The sequence below is a fragment of the Besnoitia besnoiti genome, chromosome II (assembly GCF_002563875.1).
Source record: "Besnoitia besnoiti strain Bb-Ger1 chromosome II, whole genome shotgun sequence".
Taxonomy (NCBI): domain Eukaryota; phylum Apicomplexa; class Conoidasida; order Eucoccidiorida; family Sarcocystidae; genus Besnoitia; species Besnoitia besnoiti.
Window position 1 is genome coordinate 2,851,518 of NC_042357.1, and position 17,913 is coordinate 2,869,430.

At 54.2% G+C, this 17,913-nt stretch overlaps 3 protein-coding genes across 3 annotated transcripts; 1 reads left to right on the plus strand and 2 right to left on the minus strand.

The window, feature by feature from the left end:
- Positions 1 to 3,776: 3,776 nt before the first annotated feature.
- Positions 3,777 to 6,187, minus strand: BESB_037530 (uncharacterized protein; the record flags this gene model as incomplete). The annotated part of the gene is made up of 5 exons (XM_029362339.1): positions 3,777 to 3,836; positions 4,242 to 4,292; positions 4,487 to 4,525; positions 5,101 to 5,454; positions 5,975 to 6,187. 5 exons carry the CDS (start codon positions 6,185 to 6,187, stop codon positions 3,777 to 3,779), a joined length of 717 nt encoding a protein of 238 aa, XP_029221304.1.
- Positions 6,188 to 7,809: 1,622 nt separating this feature from the next.
- On the plus strand, positions 7,810 to 14,176 carry BESB_037540 (bifunctional protein FolC subfamily protein; the record flags this gene model as incomplete). The annotated part of the gene is made up of 11 exons (XM_029362340.1): positions 7,810 to 8,047; positions 8,393 to 8,550; positions 8,731 to 8,866; positions 9,325 to 9,417; positions 9,979 to 10,102; positions 10,467 to 10,821; positions 11,446 to 11,571; positions 11,824 to 11,915; positions 12,390 to 12,631; positions 13,284 to 13,406; positions 14,064 to 14,176. The coding sequence occupies 11 exons, from the start codon at positions 7,810 to 7,812 to the stop codon at positions 14,174 to 14,176; spliced, it is 1,800 nt and encodes a 599-aa protein (XP_029221305.1).
- Positions 14,177 to 15,670: 1,494 nt separating this feature from the next.
- BESB_037550 (uncharacterized protein) lies at positions 15,671 to 17,297 on the minus strand (the record flags this gene model as incomplete). The annotated part of the gene is made up of 2 exons (XM_029362341.1): positions 15,671 to 15,715; positions 16,017 to 17,297. The coding sequence occupies 2 exons, from the start codon at positions 17,295 to 17,297 to the stop codon at positions 15,671 to 15,673; spliced, it is 1,326 nt and encodes a 441-aa protein (XP_029221306.1).
- Positions 17,298 to 17,913: the final 616 nt, after the last annotated feature.

A 17,913-nucleotide genomic window follows, 5' to 3' on the forward strand; every position in this document is an offset into this window, starting at 1 on the left:
TGTGTTTTTATAATGGATTAACAATGGTAACGGCTTACCCGAGGCTTCAGGGGGGGCGCACGCCAAGTGCCGACCGACGGCATTGTGCAGGAAGGGGTTGGCTTCCCAACACCGCAATCTCCTAACAGAGCGACGTAGGAATCGGCGCTCCGCGAGTCTGTTACGGTTTGTGCATGGTTTGCACGAATAACTTGCAGCGGAGTAAGGCACATTTCGCTCGGGTTCCGTAGCGCTACACCCAGGGTTTGGACCCCTCGTTCTGACAAAATGTGCTCCTTCGTGGCCGACCGATCTGGGTTCTTGTACAGCAGAGCCAGATTCAGCCGGAGTGAGTGACGATCCACCGCCGTTGTTCAAATTACAGCCGTGCCGTCCCATGGATTTGTTCGCGATCATCACAACCTTAACGGGGGACGTCCTTTATCCCCCACCACAATTTCCTATGGAATCTCTAAAATGCACAGTCGTTCTTCGAATGATCCTTCTTCATTGCCTTTGATGTACACGTGGTAGCGGTGACCTCCCCTTGACCATTTCCCCACAGCAATCGAACTCAAATCACTGTGACCAAGAAAGCCACAGCCACCGGCTTGGCGGATTGCCGAACGACTAGATGCGCACCTATGTATTCAATCGAAAGCTAGCCAGCTAACATCTGAAAGCGAAAAGAGACAAGGCATAGCCGCGGAACATCCTGGCTCGCATATCGACAGTCGCAGTTCTGTAGCGCCGTGACGATCGTCGATGTGATGTGCACGAACAGTGCGGCAGCTACACAACTTATTCAACAGCGTAGTCTGGAATGCTACTCTCGCGTCTGGGAGTGAATCTGTGCAGATGCGATGTGGAGAATACACGAGAATGCTGATTACTTGTTTCACAAGAGTTGTTCTTCAATGCACTGATGGCATCGAGCAACATCGACACCCCACCCCATTCAGCGCGTAGCTCGGCCTGCTATTTTCCTACCAGGTGGTTTGAGTTGTGGATGTCCTCAGCAGAATATAATACAGCCCTGGTCACACGCTTTTCCCTTGCCCTGCTTTCGCCGTTTAGGTACGTGTAAAGCTTGCAGGCAGACGTGACTTCAACGCCGGCGTTCCGGTAACCAGCATAGCCGCATGACAAGCGGGCAGGATAAGCCAGTATTTGTATAGGTCTTTTATTTTCGACACAAACTGGACAGAACATGTTTCCATATGCAGCAGTTGCACGCCAAGGTGCAATGAATGAGCATCGTCACGGCGAGGTGTGCCCAAAGCCATTAATCAGTTGTTGCCCGATGTACGAGCTAGACACGGCCAGATACCATCAAGACTGCTCAGGTCAAGCCTGAGGTAGACAACGTTTTGCCACGGGACAGATGACTAAATGGTACGGCTCAGCCCACCGCAGGTTATGCTGACCCGTATAGCTTGAGTTTTAAAGCATTGCACACGCTTACACATCAGTGCGAACGGCTGGCCCTTCGTCTTGTGGCCTAGCGTCCGCATGCAGCAACATAATCACTCCAGAACCAAGGGCATCTTCTAAACACCTTTCACGGAATACACTAAGGGTTCCCAGTCGCACTGCACTACGCTTGTAGTTTCCTTCGCAAGAAGGCTTTTCGGGTGTCAGATTACTCATATGTACCTAGAGCCGCCCGGTCGCTCAATGAAGGCAAATCACTCAGAGAGGGGGGGAGGGGGACATACTTTTGTTTGTTGGCCTTCGTCGTGGAAGAAGGGAAAAGATAGGCCCATTCTTTGAAACCAAACGGGCTGAGTACAAGGTAGCTGCGGCCAGGCACACAAAGGTAGCTCAGCATCACTTGCCCTTAACGGAGGCCGCACGCTCTTCCGCCAGAGAAACGTTCGACACTTGGCCAGTGGGAGATCAAGAAGAGGCGAATTTTGCTGGAATCGTCATTTCCCTTCTCTATTGTTGAGAGTCCCCGACTGTCGTCATTCTAATGATATTGAGTGTGCCCGTAAGGGCCGAGGCGTCCTCTCGATATCAGTGCACAGGTGCGCTTACAACTGGAAGGCGCCTTGCCATTTCGAATCCGTCCGTGCAATCACGCACGCTCTATAAAGCGGAAGGAGGCAGGAACATACACTGCGAAGGCAATTTTCTTCATGTATGCAGCCCCAGCCCTCTGGACACGGGCCGCATGAGCGATTGGCGCAAATGAATCGGTGCGCGTCTAACGCTCCATGTTCATCGGTTTAGGGTCAACAAATACGCAGACAGGCACTAGTTTGATCAACGAGGAAGCAAAGAAACGTTCGTTCCGCTGTATGCACTGGCTTCATCCTACGTCTGCCGTTCGTGCTCAATCTGCAACAGACGGGACGAAAACTGCCATACCGTTTCTACGGCACCCCGTGGCTGCGTAGCGGACTGGCCCAGTTGTTTCGCACCCTACTCTCGGGTAGCCAAAACGCACTCAACTGTCGTTTCTATCCTTGGAATTTAGAGACCTGATCCCTTACCCAGTAGAAGTGCTGAACAGCTCGAACCAGTTTTTCGCTGTGCACAGGCGGCCATCGATAAACACGGCCTTCAGTTGGCATTTATTACCGTGACAAAACCCGTGGAGACATGTTCCTCCGCAGCCTTCATCTGTATCGCCACGCCTTTGCCCGCAAAATTGGTGTGAACCTTCCGTTGCAACCCTGGATACTCGTGTCGTCCTTTCGGAAGTCCAGATGGTGGAGTAGGCTCTGCCTGCCAACGCGTGAACCAGTGCAGCTCCCAGGGTAAAACTCCCGTATTCTTCTTCGGATACCATTAACTCATTTTCCTCCTCACTTAGTATGAAGCATAGGCCATAGCCGTTCCGCAGGAATCTGTCGCACAACGAGGCGTACTGAAGATGACACAGCAACCAAGTTTGACCACGGAAAATACACACATGTGTATGTCGCAATTTAATACACGCGATCGGAGTACAAACGGAATAATGAATGTGCCACTCGGAGCGCGGATCACTTATAAAGCAGCACCAGTGGACTCAAAATGTCACAATTCTCTTCTTCTAGTCTCGAACCCTGGGATTCTGCAGCAACATGCCCTCCACACTCCCCCGCAGACCAATATAGGTATCTGCGCCAAGCGAGCAGCGCCGTTCATGCGGCACATCTCGTACTCGTGAGGTTTGCGGCTTACGCTTCAAGTATTGTCTGATAAGCCTTTTTGCCTTGTCGACAATGTTTCCCGGCAATTTACAATCGTAAAATATGCATGCCTCTGCTTGTTCGACAGCATCCTGAACTCCACAAAGTCTCCGACGCATTCCTCTAGTTAGACGCAAGTGCGGATAGGTACAGCCTGTAAACCTACCCAGGTCCTGACTGGATATGGTAGGCAAAATAGACCAATAACGCAGCAAATTTCTCTACCGGGATCGACACGTTCCGCGGCCAAGAGGACTACAACGCTCGCAGTTCCTCTTTAGGGCTTCACTCGGGCACATGTTGTATACGGTGTAGTCGCGGGTATTTGCCAGTATTTATTTAAGGGAACAGCCGCCCATAGGAGAACAGTCCCGCTGAAAACAGAGAATGCTTTCGCATTGTTACAGGACTGCGGTAGTACCTCATGCGCTTAGATGCGACGCTTTAAGGATTCCCAGAAACTGCGAACTAGAATTAATGCGCGGGTCCGTACGGCACCCATGACAATACGCGCAGGTGTGAGCCTTACATCTGGCATTTTGAACCCATCCGTCGTAACAGAAAGAATTGGAAGCAGCTCCTGAGACGTATAGAAATCGAGCCAAGGACGATTGATTAGCGGTTGGCAGTGGAACGCTTGCACTGTGGACTAGTGAGATCCGTAGTGGGATACTCCTGGCATGCTATCGTTCCGAAAGAGAAGATGCACATCTTCCATACACGCGGGATTTTTACTCAGAGGGGACTCGGAGGGTGTCAACTGGTAGTCTCTGGAAGGGCTGCCACTTCCTGTCTGGGGTTTGAGCGGAGGTTCCATGTGTGACATGGCATGCTTGATATGCGTTGCGCAAGTAAGTATGAACTAAAGTGTATACGCGATGTCTGTTGCATCCGCGTATGCACGGGAGCCATACATGAAGAGGAACATCTAGGTATCCCTACGTAGCTTATGTTTATAAAAAGCGGCATATATCACGTTTGGGGGACTACCGTAGGCATACGCGGAACACAGCCCTGTGCATGGTGCTCCAGAGAAGCGCTGGAACTAGTATGCGGCACTTGGACGAGAAATGGCCTTACAGTTACTGCCGAAACGAACTGTTTCTCAACTCCGAGTCTGTTCGCGTAGTCCTGCAGGAGACACGACATCTAGCAGCGGGTTAACGGATAAATTCAGCCGTGCTGGAGTAAACAACTCTCATGCCAGGTGCGAGGCAGGGTGCAGTCGACGTGGAAGGGCACTTGAGTTTTTATGCGAGAAAGCAGGCGAATCATCATGTAATCTCAGATCATTGGAAGATCAGGGTTAGGCAACTGTAGCTCACTTGCGCATTCTCCAGACAAGACAGCTTGGCTTCGAGATCCTGAGGGTAGCACCTCGTCCGAAACGTCTACGGCTTCAAGCGATCGAACTGAAGTGCCAAATGTATCTAGCTTTGCACCCCGATACGGAATTGGAGTAGCGTCAGAAGCTGACAGGACAAGGCGTGGGAGATCATCTTAATTTTGGACTGCGCGGCGATCCACTGCTAATCACAGGTGGCGTCAGTAATATCCCGGAAAATGACAAGCGTCAGTCTATGGGAGAGTAGAGACTTATGCTCGTATCAGTCAGGTAAAGAAACAAGGAAGCAGTGCCTGCTCATCAGAAAACCGAGGATGACGCTACGGCAGTCCCGCACGCGCACAATCGGTCAAGATCCAACTGAATCTCGATGAGGCCTCTACAGAGGAGTAAAAGTGTTTTTTCTGTTGCGTGCTGAGAAGCAAGCTGAGGAAATGGTTAATTCCTCCCGGCGTACTACAAGTGCATATGCTGCTGTATTCTAGCTCAGAAGCAGGCATAGCTACGCCGGTCTACGGATCGATGAGTATGCGTGCAGTGACATCCGTTTCGTAATCGCAATTCACAGAGCAGTTCATGATATTCGGAACCCACCACAATTGAATCGATTGGTTTGAAGATCTCCTTTGTGACTGTTTCGACAGATGTTAATAGCCGTTCTTCGAACTCAACCCACGCAGAATCAAATACGCGGAACCGCTCTCTCAGATCCGTTTCGAAAGCGACAAGCCCCATGGCTGAGAAGTCCGTGCTGAGGCCTTGTTCAATCCACTTCACTATCCCGCTGACATTGAAATCCACATCCATGAGGAACTGGTTTGCGACTGCCGGGAGCTCTTCGTCGGTGTCCAACATGATTGCACGGCCGCTTACAAGGACCATGCAGCTGCCCGTCAGAATAGTACGCGCATTCTGAACAATTTCGGGAGGGTATCCAGCTGGTGTGTACTGAGGGGCGGGGTACAAGAACCGGTGATGAGTTTGAAATCGGTAATCCTTAGGCCGGCCGACCTGGAAGCGTGGCGAAAGGTGTGGAGTGCAATAACAGAACATACGGAGAGAACGGTATTGAGACATAGTCATATTGGTATAGATCCTGCGTCGCCAATCGCGCAGGTTCCAAACAGAACTCCGGTTAACTCCACTTGCACTGCTTGGCGAGGCAGATTTTCTTCACTTTTCAGCTCGACAAAAGGCGAACTGGTTGGCAAGGTCTATGATAATGGAGCTCACTTTACTGGTACTGTGCCACGATTGCGAAAACCTCTACCACGCAACGCAATATCGGCTGGCGGATTCGAGGGGAACCAAGGAGTCCCTTGAGTCAGTCGTGCGGACAAAGAGGTTTCCACGAAATTACGGGCGAGACAGCGTCCATGATCATGCCGTAACGGGCGGTGTCAGAGCAGAGCCTTGACGTGAACAAGAGTACTAAAAAAGTATTTTGTTTGACAAGCGAATTATTCACCTTTATCGCTGTTGCTATTCGCCCAAGAACAGACAGGAGCGAGGCAATAGATTTTTGGGTTTCTTCGTCTATCGAAGGCTGGTGGACGGAGGGAATGCCCCCAGGCAACTCGAGAAGACCCCGGATACATTTGTACTCATGAGTTTGTAAGAAGCGAGCCACCTCGGGTGGGTACATCTTCTTCTTCCCTTTTTTTCCTTTCATGGGTGGCATCTTGTCTGTTTCAAGCCTGGTCTCTGTCAGATGCGTGACCTTTCCCCGTTAGTGGCGACACGCAGCACCGTTCATGACGGCACGTCGCTGAATCGATGGTGACGTAGCCCAAGGAAAATACAAGGCAAGACTAGCGAAGCGATGGCGAGTCCTCTACAAGACGATCCCTCAGACCCGCCGGGAGTTCATCCAGCAAGAGTGGCTCCATGCAGGATGAGGCTTTTACTGCCATCCGGTGAAGTTGGACACGTGCGAAGGCTGTTCCTCACCCGAACAGTGCTGTAATAGTTCCCAACGTGCAATTTGATAAAGTGGCAACAACGTTGACTGCTATCGACTACGGCTTCGCGCAATCGATGAACTGGGCCATGCACGAATGCAACTGTCGAATGGTGGAACGAAGTGCTTTAGAGCCGGGTCCAGCCTTTTTTGCTCATAACCCTTTGTACGGGTATGAAATGTAATGAATGGAGCCTTGTAGCGACTATATGTCGCGGAGGAGGTCGGTCGGGCCATCCAGTGACGTTTTTTCTGGTTGCCCGTGAGTTGCAGCCATGCTCTGAGGCTAGGTGAGGTATTTACAGTGATGACGTATGATGAAACTAAACGGGATATGAAGAGGGATCTGCCGTGTGGGTCCGGTAGTCTGCCCGCTTTTATTTGCCCCGCAGCAGCGTCCTCGGCGACGACTTCCATGCTCTCAGGAAAGAAAACGCACAAACGCGTGTCCCCGGCGCATGCTCCTGCATAGCGTTACTCAAGACGCTACACACGCCAGAACGCGTCTGTGGCCTCAGCTGCCTCCTCTATAAATGTTGACTGGTAAAAGCCGACCCAACCATATGCTGCTGTTCTTCTTTTAAAAACGCCTCCTTCTCCGCCGTTCCCTGAATGTTTCGGTCTATGCTTCTTTACGCCGCGTCTCGTCTTCACCGCAGACGTACATGCGATCCATCTTTTCTCCGCGTAACTGTCGTATCCCGAGCAACCCGCGTCCAGCGGCCGATCCATAGATCTTGCTGTCGACCGACCTTTGCCGGCCGCGCGCCATGAAACTGTCTCTGAGAGGAATGGTGGAACTAGCGTTCCCAGATTAACAGATACGCATGGCCGAGTGTGTGAAACAGACCGCATGCAACACTTGACTTGAATTTCTATGCAGACTGCATATCGTGCCCGGTGTTGAGCCGGTTGTACGACGAGACAGAACGCGGCCAGACAAGGTTTTCGTCGGGGACTACGAACTCCTTTTACAAAGAGGCCTGAGGGAGGGGCGACAGTGAAAATACAACACTGTTGCAGCTGCCGTGAGCGGCGATGTATGCTTGCGGCCAAACTGAAACGAGGCGTCTTCAACACCGTATCGCTTACACATTCCATCCTTGTGCCTGCATTTTTTTTCGCCGGATCCCAGCGCTGCTCATTAGCGTTTTTTCGTAAGAGGTCAGGGAGAGCTCTTTGACGCCTCCCTCAACGCTTGTGTCCGTCCATTCAGGTTCCGCCCTTCTTATGTCTGTCCGCGTCTCGTCTCTTTTTACTCGTGAGATTTCCTGGTTTGTGTGTCCTCGCCCCTTTCCAGTCAAAACTGCGACTCGCAAGCGAGCGAAGTTGTGCCTTCGATAATGGCCGCAGCCGTAGGCGAGGCTGCCGCGGCGGCGTCCGTTGGCCTGGTGCGGAGCTACAAGGCCTGTTTGAGGCAACTTTTTCGGCACCATGGCATGAGACTTGGAACAGATCGAGTCAAGGCCGTCGCCACTAGCCTCGGAAATCCTCAGGATGACTTCGACGTGATTCACGTTGCGGGCACCAATGGGAAGGGCACCACGTGCGCAAAGATCGCGGCGTGCCTCTCGCTCAAAGGTGCGACGCAGCCTGTCAACAGAAACTCTAAAAGATCAACTGCTTGAGTTGCCCGTTTTGTTTACTCCCCTGTACTTTTTTGATGCCTACACAACTAAACTATGCGGTGGCAGGGGGATTTCGACTGCGTTTAGGCCAGAAGACTGGTTTTCTACCCCGAAGTCCTCACTGTCTGACGCCACCGTGAGGACGAAGAACGGGGCCGCAAAGCCCAGAGGATTTCCCTTAACCGAGATCCGCGCAGTCTTACTGCCCAACGCCACTATCATTGAAGCGCGTTTATTTCAGCTCTGACCTGCCTGCAACTTCACGCGTTGTTTCTGGTGCGGTGCCGCGTCTGCGCAGGTTACAAGGTCGGTACATACACCTCGCCCCACATTCTCTGCTTGCGCGAGCGGATTCGCGTCGACAACCAGATGATTCCCGAAGACTCTGTTGTGGCACTGTACAACCGCGTCGTTCAGACAGCCTCTCATATGAACGTCTCTCTCAGTTTTTTTGAGGTAAGCGCTGCAGCAGTTCGAGCCTCCACGATTTCGGAGGGCTGGTGCTGCGTAAGAATGGTTGAGCCTTCCCTCTCTGACCGCGGACTCCGCGCCGTTCCCGCAGCAGGTTCCACTCCCGAAGACCCCCGCGGCTTCACACACGCGCCCTTCGCGTCCTCTGCCTTCCATGCGAATCAGATCCTCACGCACATCGCCTTCCTGTACTTCGCTCAAGAGGAAGTCGACTGGGCTGTCGTGGAGACCGGCCTGGGCGGCCGGTACGACGCAACAAACATCATCAGCGTGCCGCGGTGCACAGTCATCACTTCGATTGGTGAGAGAGGCAGGACGCGCCCAGCGCTCAAGAGCCTCAAAGAGCCGTAGGAGCTTTGGGAGAATCTGGTCGGCGCCACCCATGACTTTCGCCAGCTATGCAGTTTGTCAGTCGTGCTCGGCAAGCCTGTTCTGCGTGAGAGACTCGGCACCGTGCCTGCAAGCGCGTGCGAGTCTCCACCTAGTGAAACATGGTCCTCCGAACTCTGGAGAATCAGGGACGCATATGGAGATCTGGTCCATCGCCCTCGCCGCAGCGTAACATATATGTATATATATATGTACCTGCATATATATATATATATATATATATATATATATATATATATATATATATATATATATATATATATATATATATATATATATATATATGTTTCCACGTTCGTATCTCCGCGGGTTGCCATTGGCAGACCAGTTGCCACAGTGTGTGTGCCTGTGCTGCTCGCTGGCCCGCAGGGTGGGATCACATGAACATTTTGGGCAAGACGCTCGACAAGATTGCGCAGGAGAAGTCGGGAATCATCAAGCCGAAGGTGCCAGTAGTTCTCGGTGAGGCAAAACAGAGACTTACTTCTGGCTTGGCAGACCGGCAGTTTTGTCACGTCGCAGCTGCTGTAGGTTTGGAGTCGTCTTTTCCGCCTGACGGTCTCGCATTCAACCCTGAACCCGTTGCGTGAATGAGGCAACTTCAGGCCGTGCGCGTTCGCCTCACTGTGTATAGGCCACTTTCCGGGCGTCGACTGACGGCTTACCGGTATATCGGATTTGCGTCATCGTCTAGTGAGGGCGACAGAACGCGTGGCTAGAAGCTCGGCCGACGCGCAATCTCCACGCGCATGCTATACACGCTTTGTGAACTCCCTTTTTTCCCCTCTGCGCCCCTCTGCCGTCTGGCTGTTGATGGCCAGGGGCCTCGAGGCCCTCCGCGGGCCCTGGCGGTGCTCTGCGGCTCTTTGCGGCTGCGGACTGAACCAGGTGTTGTCCTGTCGCGCCTAGAGGATAATCAACGTGGAATAATCTTCGTGTCGTAGGACACTGAAATCCAGCACTTTTAGCTGTCTCAAGCAGGCCAGCGGGTGCCTCGCCTTGATTTCTGCTGACCTGTTGCAGGCCCAAGCGCCGCCGTCCACCAATGCTTCTGGCGGAGAGCCAGCAGCCTGGGCTCGGAAGTCGTGGAGGTCGCCGCGGAGCCCCGTGGCGAGGACTTTGAGGATGAAAACATCCGCATTTGCCGGTAGGCAACCCCTCCCCGTCTTTTTCAGCGTGTTTTTGAAGGCCACTGGAAGTCGCTCTCGCGCACTGGGCTTCAGCCTGAGTCACCGTCTGTATCCAGAAGCGGACACACGCTTCGATAAAACGTCTGCGGCATTGACGCCCAGCCGTTGCACTCTTACGCGGTTCATACGCTAGGAGCGGCACGCCGACCTCGTTGCTGTGCTTGCCCGTCTATCTGCATTTGAAGTGCAGTCACCTTCGGCTCGCTGTGCCGCTGCCTCTGCGCCTTCTCCGCCTCTTTTCGTGCGCTCCTGCCTTTTTCACTCCGCCTTGAGCTCCTTCAAAACACGCATGCGGCCTGCTTTTGTGTCTGCTCCGGGCAGCGCCGTCGTGGAGAAAGTGCTGCATCTGGATCTTTTGCCGAATCAGCTCGAGAGCGCGCTGGCCATCCAGCTGCCTCTCCGCGCACACGTGCTGTCTCGCCTGGATCTTCAGCTGGCCAGCGAACTCTGTGGAGTGCCGCCGCGGAGCCGCCCAGGCTCCCTTGAGCTCCCGGGCCGCGGGTCGGCGTCGAGCGTGAACGCCAAAAGGCGAGACTCACAGAACGGCGCCAAGTCAGCCAGCGGCGCGACGGAGACCTCGCGCAGCGACCTGCGCGACCATGCGCTCTTCGACACACCTCACGCCGTCGTCGTGGATCTCGCGCACAACGAGAGCGCCATCGAACGATTCCTACAGGTGTGCGGAAAAAATCGATCGTGAGCAGCGAGACTCCAAAAGAAGCAGGACGGGCGAGACACGCGCGCGCATGCACAGCCACGATATATATGTATATCTTTATATATATCTATATAGGAAGCGCCTGCCACGGCGCCGAAAGAGGATGGGAGCGTCGACAGGCTTGTAGGCATTGACCTCTCTAAACACCTGCTCAGTGAAAGAAGCAAACCTGCGTCTGTTTGGAGGCTGAAGAACGCCATCTACGCGTCGCGCAAAGCTGATCGGAAGAGGACACCCTTCAGGCGCACACAGAGGAGCTTTAGGAGGCGTCGTTGCTGCACTGTATCCGCCCGTTGGTTAGGGTCTCTGCGCCGTTTACGCTGGTCACCAGTCTGTGTGGTGTCTACATTCAGTTACACGACGCCATTCGAGTAGGAGCCTGCACAGGACTTGTGCCGCGTTGGCAGCAGCACATGGGGAGGGGGGAGGGGGGGGGGCGGGGATATACTCCCGTCATAAAAAATTATGTCGGGATTTTTTGAAACCCTTGCTTGCTAATACGTCGAATCATAATACTCTCTCTCTATGTAATATAATTAAAAAATGAGTTTTTGTGTCGTTTGGCTGCGCTGTGCTGTTCAGTTTGCTAGCCATCACTACTTTGGCATCCCGGTCCGGCTGGTTGTTTCGCTTTCCAAGGAGCGCGACGCAACAGTCCTCCAGCCCATCATCAACTATCTCTCGTTTTCGAAGAACAATCGCCTCGTGGTAAGCGGAGCTCAGTTACGCGCCGCTTTTGACGACCCGCAGCTTTCGCGTCGGCCTAGGCGCGCTCGCTGCATGCCACCGTTTTCAGATCCGGCGGCGTAGCGACTTGCGCCTTGGAGGTCGACTCCTGTAGCGCCCATGCGCTCTGCGTATCGAGAAGCAGACCGGCGAAGCTGTTCGCGTCCCAGGGCGGAGGAAAGCGCTTTCACACACTGAGAGGGCATGCAGGCGTGTGCTGTATTGTATGTACAGCGCGTCCACTTCGTCGAGGCAGACCACGAACGTGCCAAGAGAGCCGTTTCGCTTTTGGAAGAACTTGAAACAAGCGATGCCATCACCGCAGCGTGAGTTTCAGGCACACTCGCCTGCTTACAGGCACGCTGCAGGGCTCTCTGGGTGTCTCGCCGTCTCTCTCACACTCTGCTGTAACGTTGCACTCAGTGAAACACGTGAGAATCGTGCACGTTCTGCTTCGCCTTGTTCGGATCGCGTGGGCCCCGCTGGTTTTACTCGTCGTGGCTCGTTCTCGCGCGTCTTGTGAGGCCACCGGGCCGTGTCTGGAGGTCATCTGTCGAACTGCTTTTCGTGTTTTTACGAGGACGGGACGGACGAGGAGTCTGCTCACGCGCGGCTCGGTTGGGGCGGCTGGTGCCCAGCTACATCAGATTCGTTCGTCTTTTTCTAAGCACTTGCGCTGCCTGCTGAGGTCTTCCAGAGCGGATCTGGGCGCCCCTCCGCGCCCACTCGTGTGCCATCTTCCGCTTGTGCTATGTGCCTTTTTAATTTAGCTCCCCCGGTTGCGTGGCGTCTTTTTGCAGCCTCCGTACGCAGCTTCTTGCGGGCCTGGAGGAGCAGCATCGCGCCTTGAGCGAGGGGAGTGATAATCAGAGAGAGATAAACGCGTCGTCTTCTGCGGACGACGGCGCCTTGACGAAAACCTTGGAGCAGCTGCAAAAGCAGGAGGAGCGACAGCGGAAGCTAGAGGAGCGCGCGGCTGCGCTGAAGGACATTCCAGAAGTCATTCGGCCTCACGCGCATCTCCTCGAGACCTGCGGACCCGGTACGACAGCAGCGACCAAACGGCAAGCTTCGGGGTGGCGTGCGCGTGATTCGTCGCTTTTTAGATCCTTGGAGATCCTGCTTTCGCATTGGCGGCTAACCTCTAGCTGTGGTGCACGCACGAGAATCCCCGCCGGCGACCTGCGTCTGTCGCCTTTCGCGTCTCTCCCTTTGCTAGCTTGTGCCTCGTCGCAGCGGCCCCTGTCTGTTCAGCAGACGTTGCGTGCGCTCCTCTGTGCAGCTTCAGCTCTGCGTGCGAGCAAGGAACTCCTCATATATCCTACTCTTGATGGGCTCTTCGCTTCTTCGCGGTGTGTATCTGAGAGATCCTCGGGTGCAGAGAGCACGTTGTTTTTATCAATTTCAAAGCGATACCGAGTTTGCAGTCGCCGTCGACGCATGTGTGGCTTTAGGGCATCGAGCCCGTTTTCTGTAGGGTTTGTGAAGGCCACAGGTGTCTCTGCTGCTCTCGCCGTCGTGTCTGTTGGAGTTTCATCGCCCTCTTTCGGTCGCGTGTCGTGTTGCCGCCTCATGCAGCGGCTCGCCGTGGACGTACGCGGACGTGCGGCACTTTGCGGGCCGCGTCTGAGCCTCGAGGTGCCTGTTTAAAAGTTCTTTTTTGGACTTCGGTTTCGTGCGAGTGCTTCGTGTAGGAAATCTGCCAGACGTGCTGCGGTTTGCCTATCGACAGGCGACAGCTGAGCAGAGCGTCTTGCTTGTCTGCGGCACCTTCTTCATGATGCGGGAGGTGGTGAGCTGTCTCGGCTTTCTTCACGGTAAGTGCCCTCGCCGGCTCTTCTGAGACTCAAGAAGACGGGGTGTCTCAAGACCGCACCATATCTTCAGGCCGGTGGGGCTGCCACGCCGTTAGCGCACCTAGCCGACGCCTCTGCAGAGAGAATCGCGGGCTCGTTCTGCGGCGCCTGCGCTCGCTGGGGGACGCGGCTAGCCTCTCCGCCTAGACGCCTGTTGCAAGAGTGCAGGCCCAGTTGAAAGCGCACCTGATTGTGCTGCGTGTGAACGCCTCTAGGGCCGCCTGAGTCCTACGTAGGCGTTGCTCGGGCGCGTTCTGCAAAGGACGATGGCCTGTAGCTCGTCTGCTCTCTGTAAAAGAGATTTTCGCGCATATTTCTTGCGCGTAATGGCTCAAGGCTGCTTCTATTTACTTCTGTCACGAGATGTATCTGTTAGTTAAGCATCGCACCTCTCCTTTCCCTTCGTTGCATGCGGCATATTGCATCGCGTCAGGAATTGGATTTGTTGTCTCCAACCTCGGGAGCTTCAAACGGTCGGCGCGTTCGGCTCCGCGGCATGCGAATGCATCCTTGTTGCTTCCTTCCGGTGTTAAAAACAGCGTTATGTTAAGAAGAAAACCAGATTACCCGGATTATGTTTGTTATGAATACGTGGCGCTCAACTGTTTTGTGTCTCAGGCCCCACGGACGACATCGACATGAACGAACAGTTTCCGCCGCATGCCGCCGCTCCCGTCGACGTGTCTGCGGCGGCCGCGCCGTCAGACGCCGTTGCGCCGCCCCCCGCGTGAGGCTGCTTGCCGCCGGCGCCTCCACGCCAGCCTCGGCGTCACTGACTGCATCCGCCGCTGCGTCTCGCCGCTACGCATCGTGGTATCATCTCAGGTTCCTCACAAGCCTGCTCCCCTGCGTTCTAAGCGCCGAGGCTTCTGTATTTTGGCCGCTTTGTAGCTCTTCTCAAAGTGTAAAATGCAAGTTTGCATGCCCTATGCGAATCAGGTCTCTCTGTCTCCCTCTCTCTCTCCCATTGTGTGTGCGTCATCACGAGACGCCTTTTGCGCGATGAAGAATTTCGCGTCCCTCGAGGGTATCGAGGTTTCTGGCCTGCAGTCCGCCGCGGGTCGAACGGCTCTTTCCAGGCGTGTGTGCGTCTGCGTGTGAGCGCTAGTCAATTCGCAAGAGGTTGTCGCACCGCGCGGGTGGAGCGGCTGGAGGGACCTTCCGTTCGAGGACGGCTTCTTGTGCTTCGAATTGTGCTGTCAAGCATCTTTTTTTCGACGTAGATTTAGGGCAAACGCAACTTGACATGCTGGATAGATGCTTAGCCGCTACTACACAGCCACCAGCCACCCAAGATTGCTGCGGCGAGCAACCGGCACCAATCGACTAGAGAGTTCTCTGACTCAGCGGCCGTTCAGGAGCCCCCCCGCCCCGAGACCTTGGGCGGTCCCCTCCCGCAGGCCAGCGCAGAGACGTTGAGCAGCAGCTGCTGCCTCCTCTGACCCATCCCAGACACGTTTCACATGAATCAGAGCAGGAAGAGAACTATGATCACTAGCTGAAAGATCATAGATCTGAAACTGTCGGCGCTGCCAGGTGTAGTGGCTTTGAACGGCGGGTCGCCGAGGGGCCGAAGCACGCAGGGAGAGAGTAAAGGAAGTGTCGTTGACCGGCTTAGAGTTCATCACGATAAAACGTCAGATGTCGCTAGCAGACGCTTCAGACGCCAGAAGGGAAATGGTGCCATGACAGAAAAAGAAGATGCTGTGGAAGACCGCCAAAGGCCCTCTCGGGAAGCACAGACATTCCAAACGCGAAAGAAGATCCGGCAGAAACAGAGTTTGCGTTGGAAGCAGACGATCGCCTCAGAAGGAACAGCTGTTCTTGCCAAAATTAGGAATCCCTATCTCTCCTTTTCTCTCTCTGCGAGTGATTTCTTGCACCCGATCTAGCGCTCGCTTCCTGCCGTCAGATTTGCTTCATTTCCTCACTTCTCGATAGAAGCACAGCCGCCGACTGGCGAACACAGGCAAGCGCCACTCGGCGGCGAAAGCCGAAAAATCACGTCGACGGAAGATTGTAGAAAGGCACCTTTGACTCCAGGCGCAAGTGAGGAGGTTTCTGAAGGGAGGACAGAAAAGGAAAATCGTACAACGGAGCTCTGATGGATTCCGTACACCCTCTGCAAGCAGCCGGCGGGGACGCGCAACCTAGCCGGGGCCAGACGGCAAACACGTCCATACAGCACTTTATTCTGCGACAAACGGTGGCGGGAAAACTTTACGTCACGGTGGTAGCTGTCCACGCTCGCACACAGAATCAAACTCTACCTTACAGGCACACACAAAACAAGACACACGTATAAATGCATATGGCCTGCATCAATCAGAAGATTTATACACACGATATCTACGTATATATCTAGATCTATCTACCTATATCTGTCTGTGTGGGGGTATCAATCTATCTTTCTATTTGTTTACCTAGATCTCTCTGTCTGCATCTATCTATGTGTCTACCTACATCTGTCTGTCTATATCTATCTATCTATCTATATATCTATACCTAACTAACTGTACGTATGTATCTATCTATTGATGTATAAAACAATAGTCTACCGTGTTCTCTCACCATGTGGTCAGGGCGGTTGTCTTTTCGAATGTTTTTCTGGCGGCTGCGCGTTTTGGTTTTTCTTCTTGCTTTCTCCTCTCCGTTGGTGCCGACAGCGCGGCGGATTTTTATCGTTCGCCCCTGCATCGTTTTCCCTGAAGAGCGCTCCCATGGTAGGCTATGCGGCAGTTGGCTGTCTCGGTTTTTCTCTCCATTTGCACTTTGCTGGTGGTGGGAAATCTGTGGGCCCGCGCCGAGCTTATCCCTCGTCTTCTTCCCCTGGTGCCCAATCCCATCGATGTCCCGGTGCTTGCCTCCCGCAGAGGGACTAGAGCCCGACGGCAAGGGCGGCGATGCACGCGTTTGCTTCTCAGCCGCTCGGTCTTTCAATATATGAGCCTTCTTTTGTTTCGACGCGTGCTTTTTCTCACACTCCTCAGGTGACTCCGTTCTCGCGGAGGGCGTCGCCTCAGGCTCGCGACCTGTCTCTCTCTTTCTCTTTTTTCTGTCCGTCTGGTCGTCGTGTCTGTCTTTGTCTTTCACGGCGACTCGGTCTGCCGCTGCAGAACCTCCTGTTCTGTCCTCCGTGGAGGCCTCTTCTCCATCTTCTTTCGCGGTGCCTTTTTTCTCGCCGGCTCCACTCTGGATTGTCTCGCCCGGAGCTCCAGTCTGCTTTTTCTTTTTCCTCCTCTTCGCGTCCTCCAGAGTGCCGACTTGATTCTGTCGCTGCAGCTTGTCCGCAGCGGTTGCCTTCGTTGCACCTGCGGCCTTGGCTGCAGTTCCCCTTGCTTCTGACTTCTTCAGGAGTTCTTGGGCACGCTGCGAGCGCTGCGACAGTGTGGCCTTCACGAAGGAAGCGCGCGAGCCGAACTCGTCGTCGTCGTCATCGGTGTCTGCGGTCTCCTTGCCTCCGGCGTCCTGCGCGCCTAGAGCGATATCTCTCTCCCTCTCCTTTTCTCTCCTCGCTGCCTTCTTCTGCCTGTGTGCAAGGTTTTTAACCAGTGCAGAAGCCGCCTGCGTGAGAGCGCTGAAGCCGACGATCGGCGGCGGCGCGCGCTCGTCCTTCTCAGTGGCGCCGGCCCCCACGCGCCGGCGCCTTCCTTTCGAAAACGATTGACCGGCTGCCGCCCCCGCGAATGCAGAAGAAGTCGGCGAGCCTGACGCCTTGCACTCATTGGCAAGGTCTTGCAGAAACTCGGGAAGGTCATCTGACCGGTTGAACTCAACGAGGAAGCCGTCCTCTGTGTCAGCGGCAGGTGTACGCACACCTGCCGCCGACCCCACGCGAGCGCCGCCTCCCATTCTGTCGGTAAAGTTGCCGCAAGTGCTTCCCAGTAAGCTACTCGAGATCTTCCTGCTTGAACACTGAGACCTCACTCGTAGTTGCTTTGCCGCGTCGCGTCTCCCGTATCTTACGCGCGAAGTCGAGAGGGAAGTGAGCGCGTGGAGCAGGCAAGGTCGCCAGCCACGTTCAGTTGACGCCCCGAGGCCACTAAAGTAGCTCGAAATCTGCAGCACGACAAAAACGGGGAGGACGGCGAAACCGAGAAATGCAAGAATCAAAGCGCGGCTCTACTCAGTAAGCCAATTCTGACTGCTGGCAGTCCCGCGGCAGAGACCAGCGTAGGCGAGAGAAACGATAGGAAACTGACTAGGGAAGAAGATCAAATTAGGAAAAATGCAACGCAATAGAAAGGAAATAAACAATCCATTTGAAGATGTGAGGTTTGGCTTCCCACGGACCGACGCTCGTAGCATTTTTACAGTTTCCTCAATCCCCGTGGCCTCTAAAAATCCGCTGGTCGCCGCGTGCATGCAAGCGCGAGCTTCTTTTCGCTGATTCGGCGACTATTCATTTATCAACACACCCTTCTCGAATTCACTCTTAATAACCCCTCGAGGTTCCTCCACTCTCTGC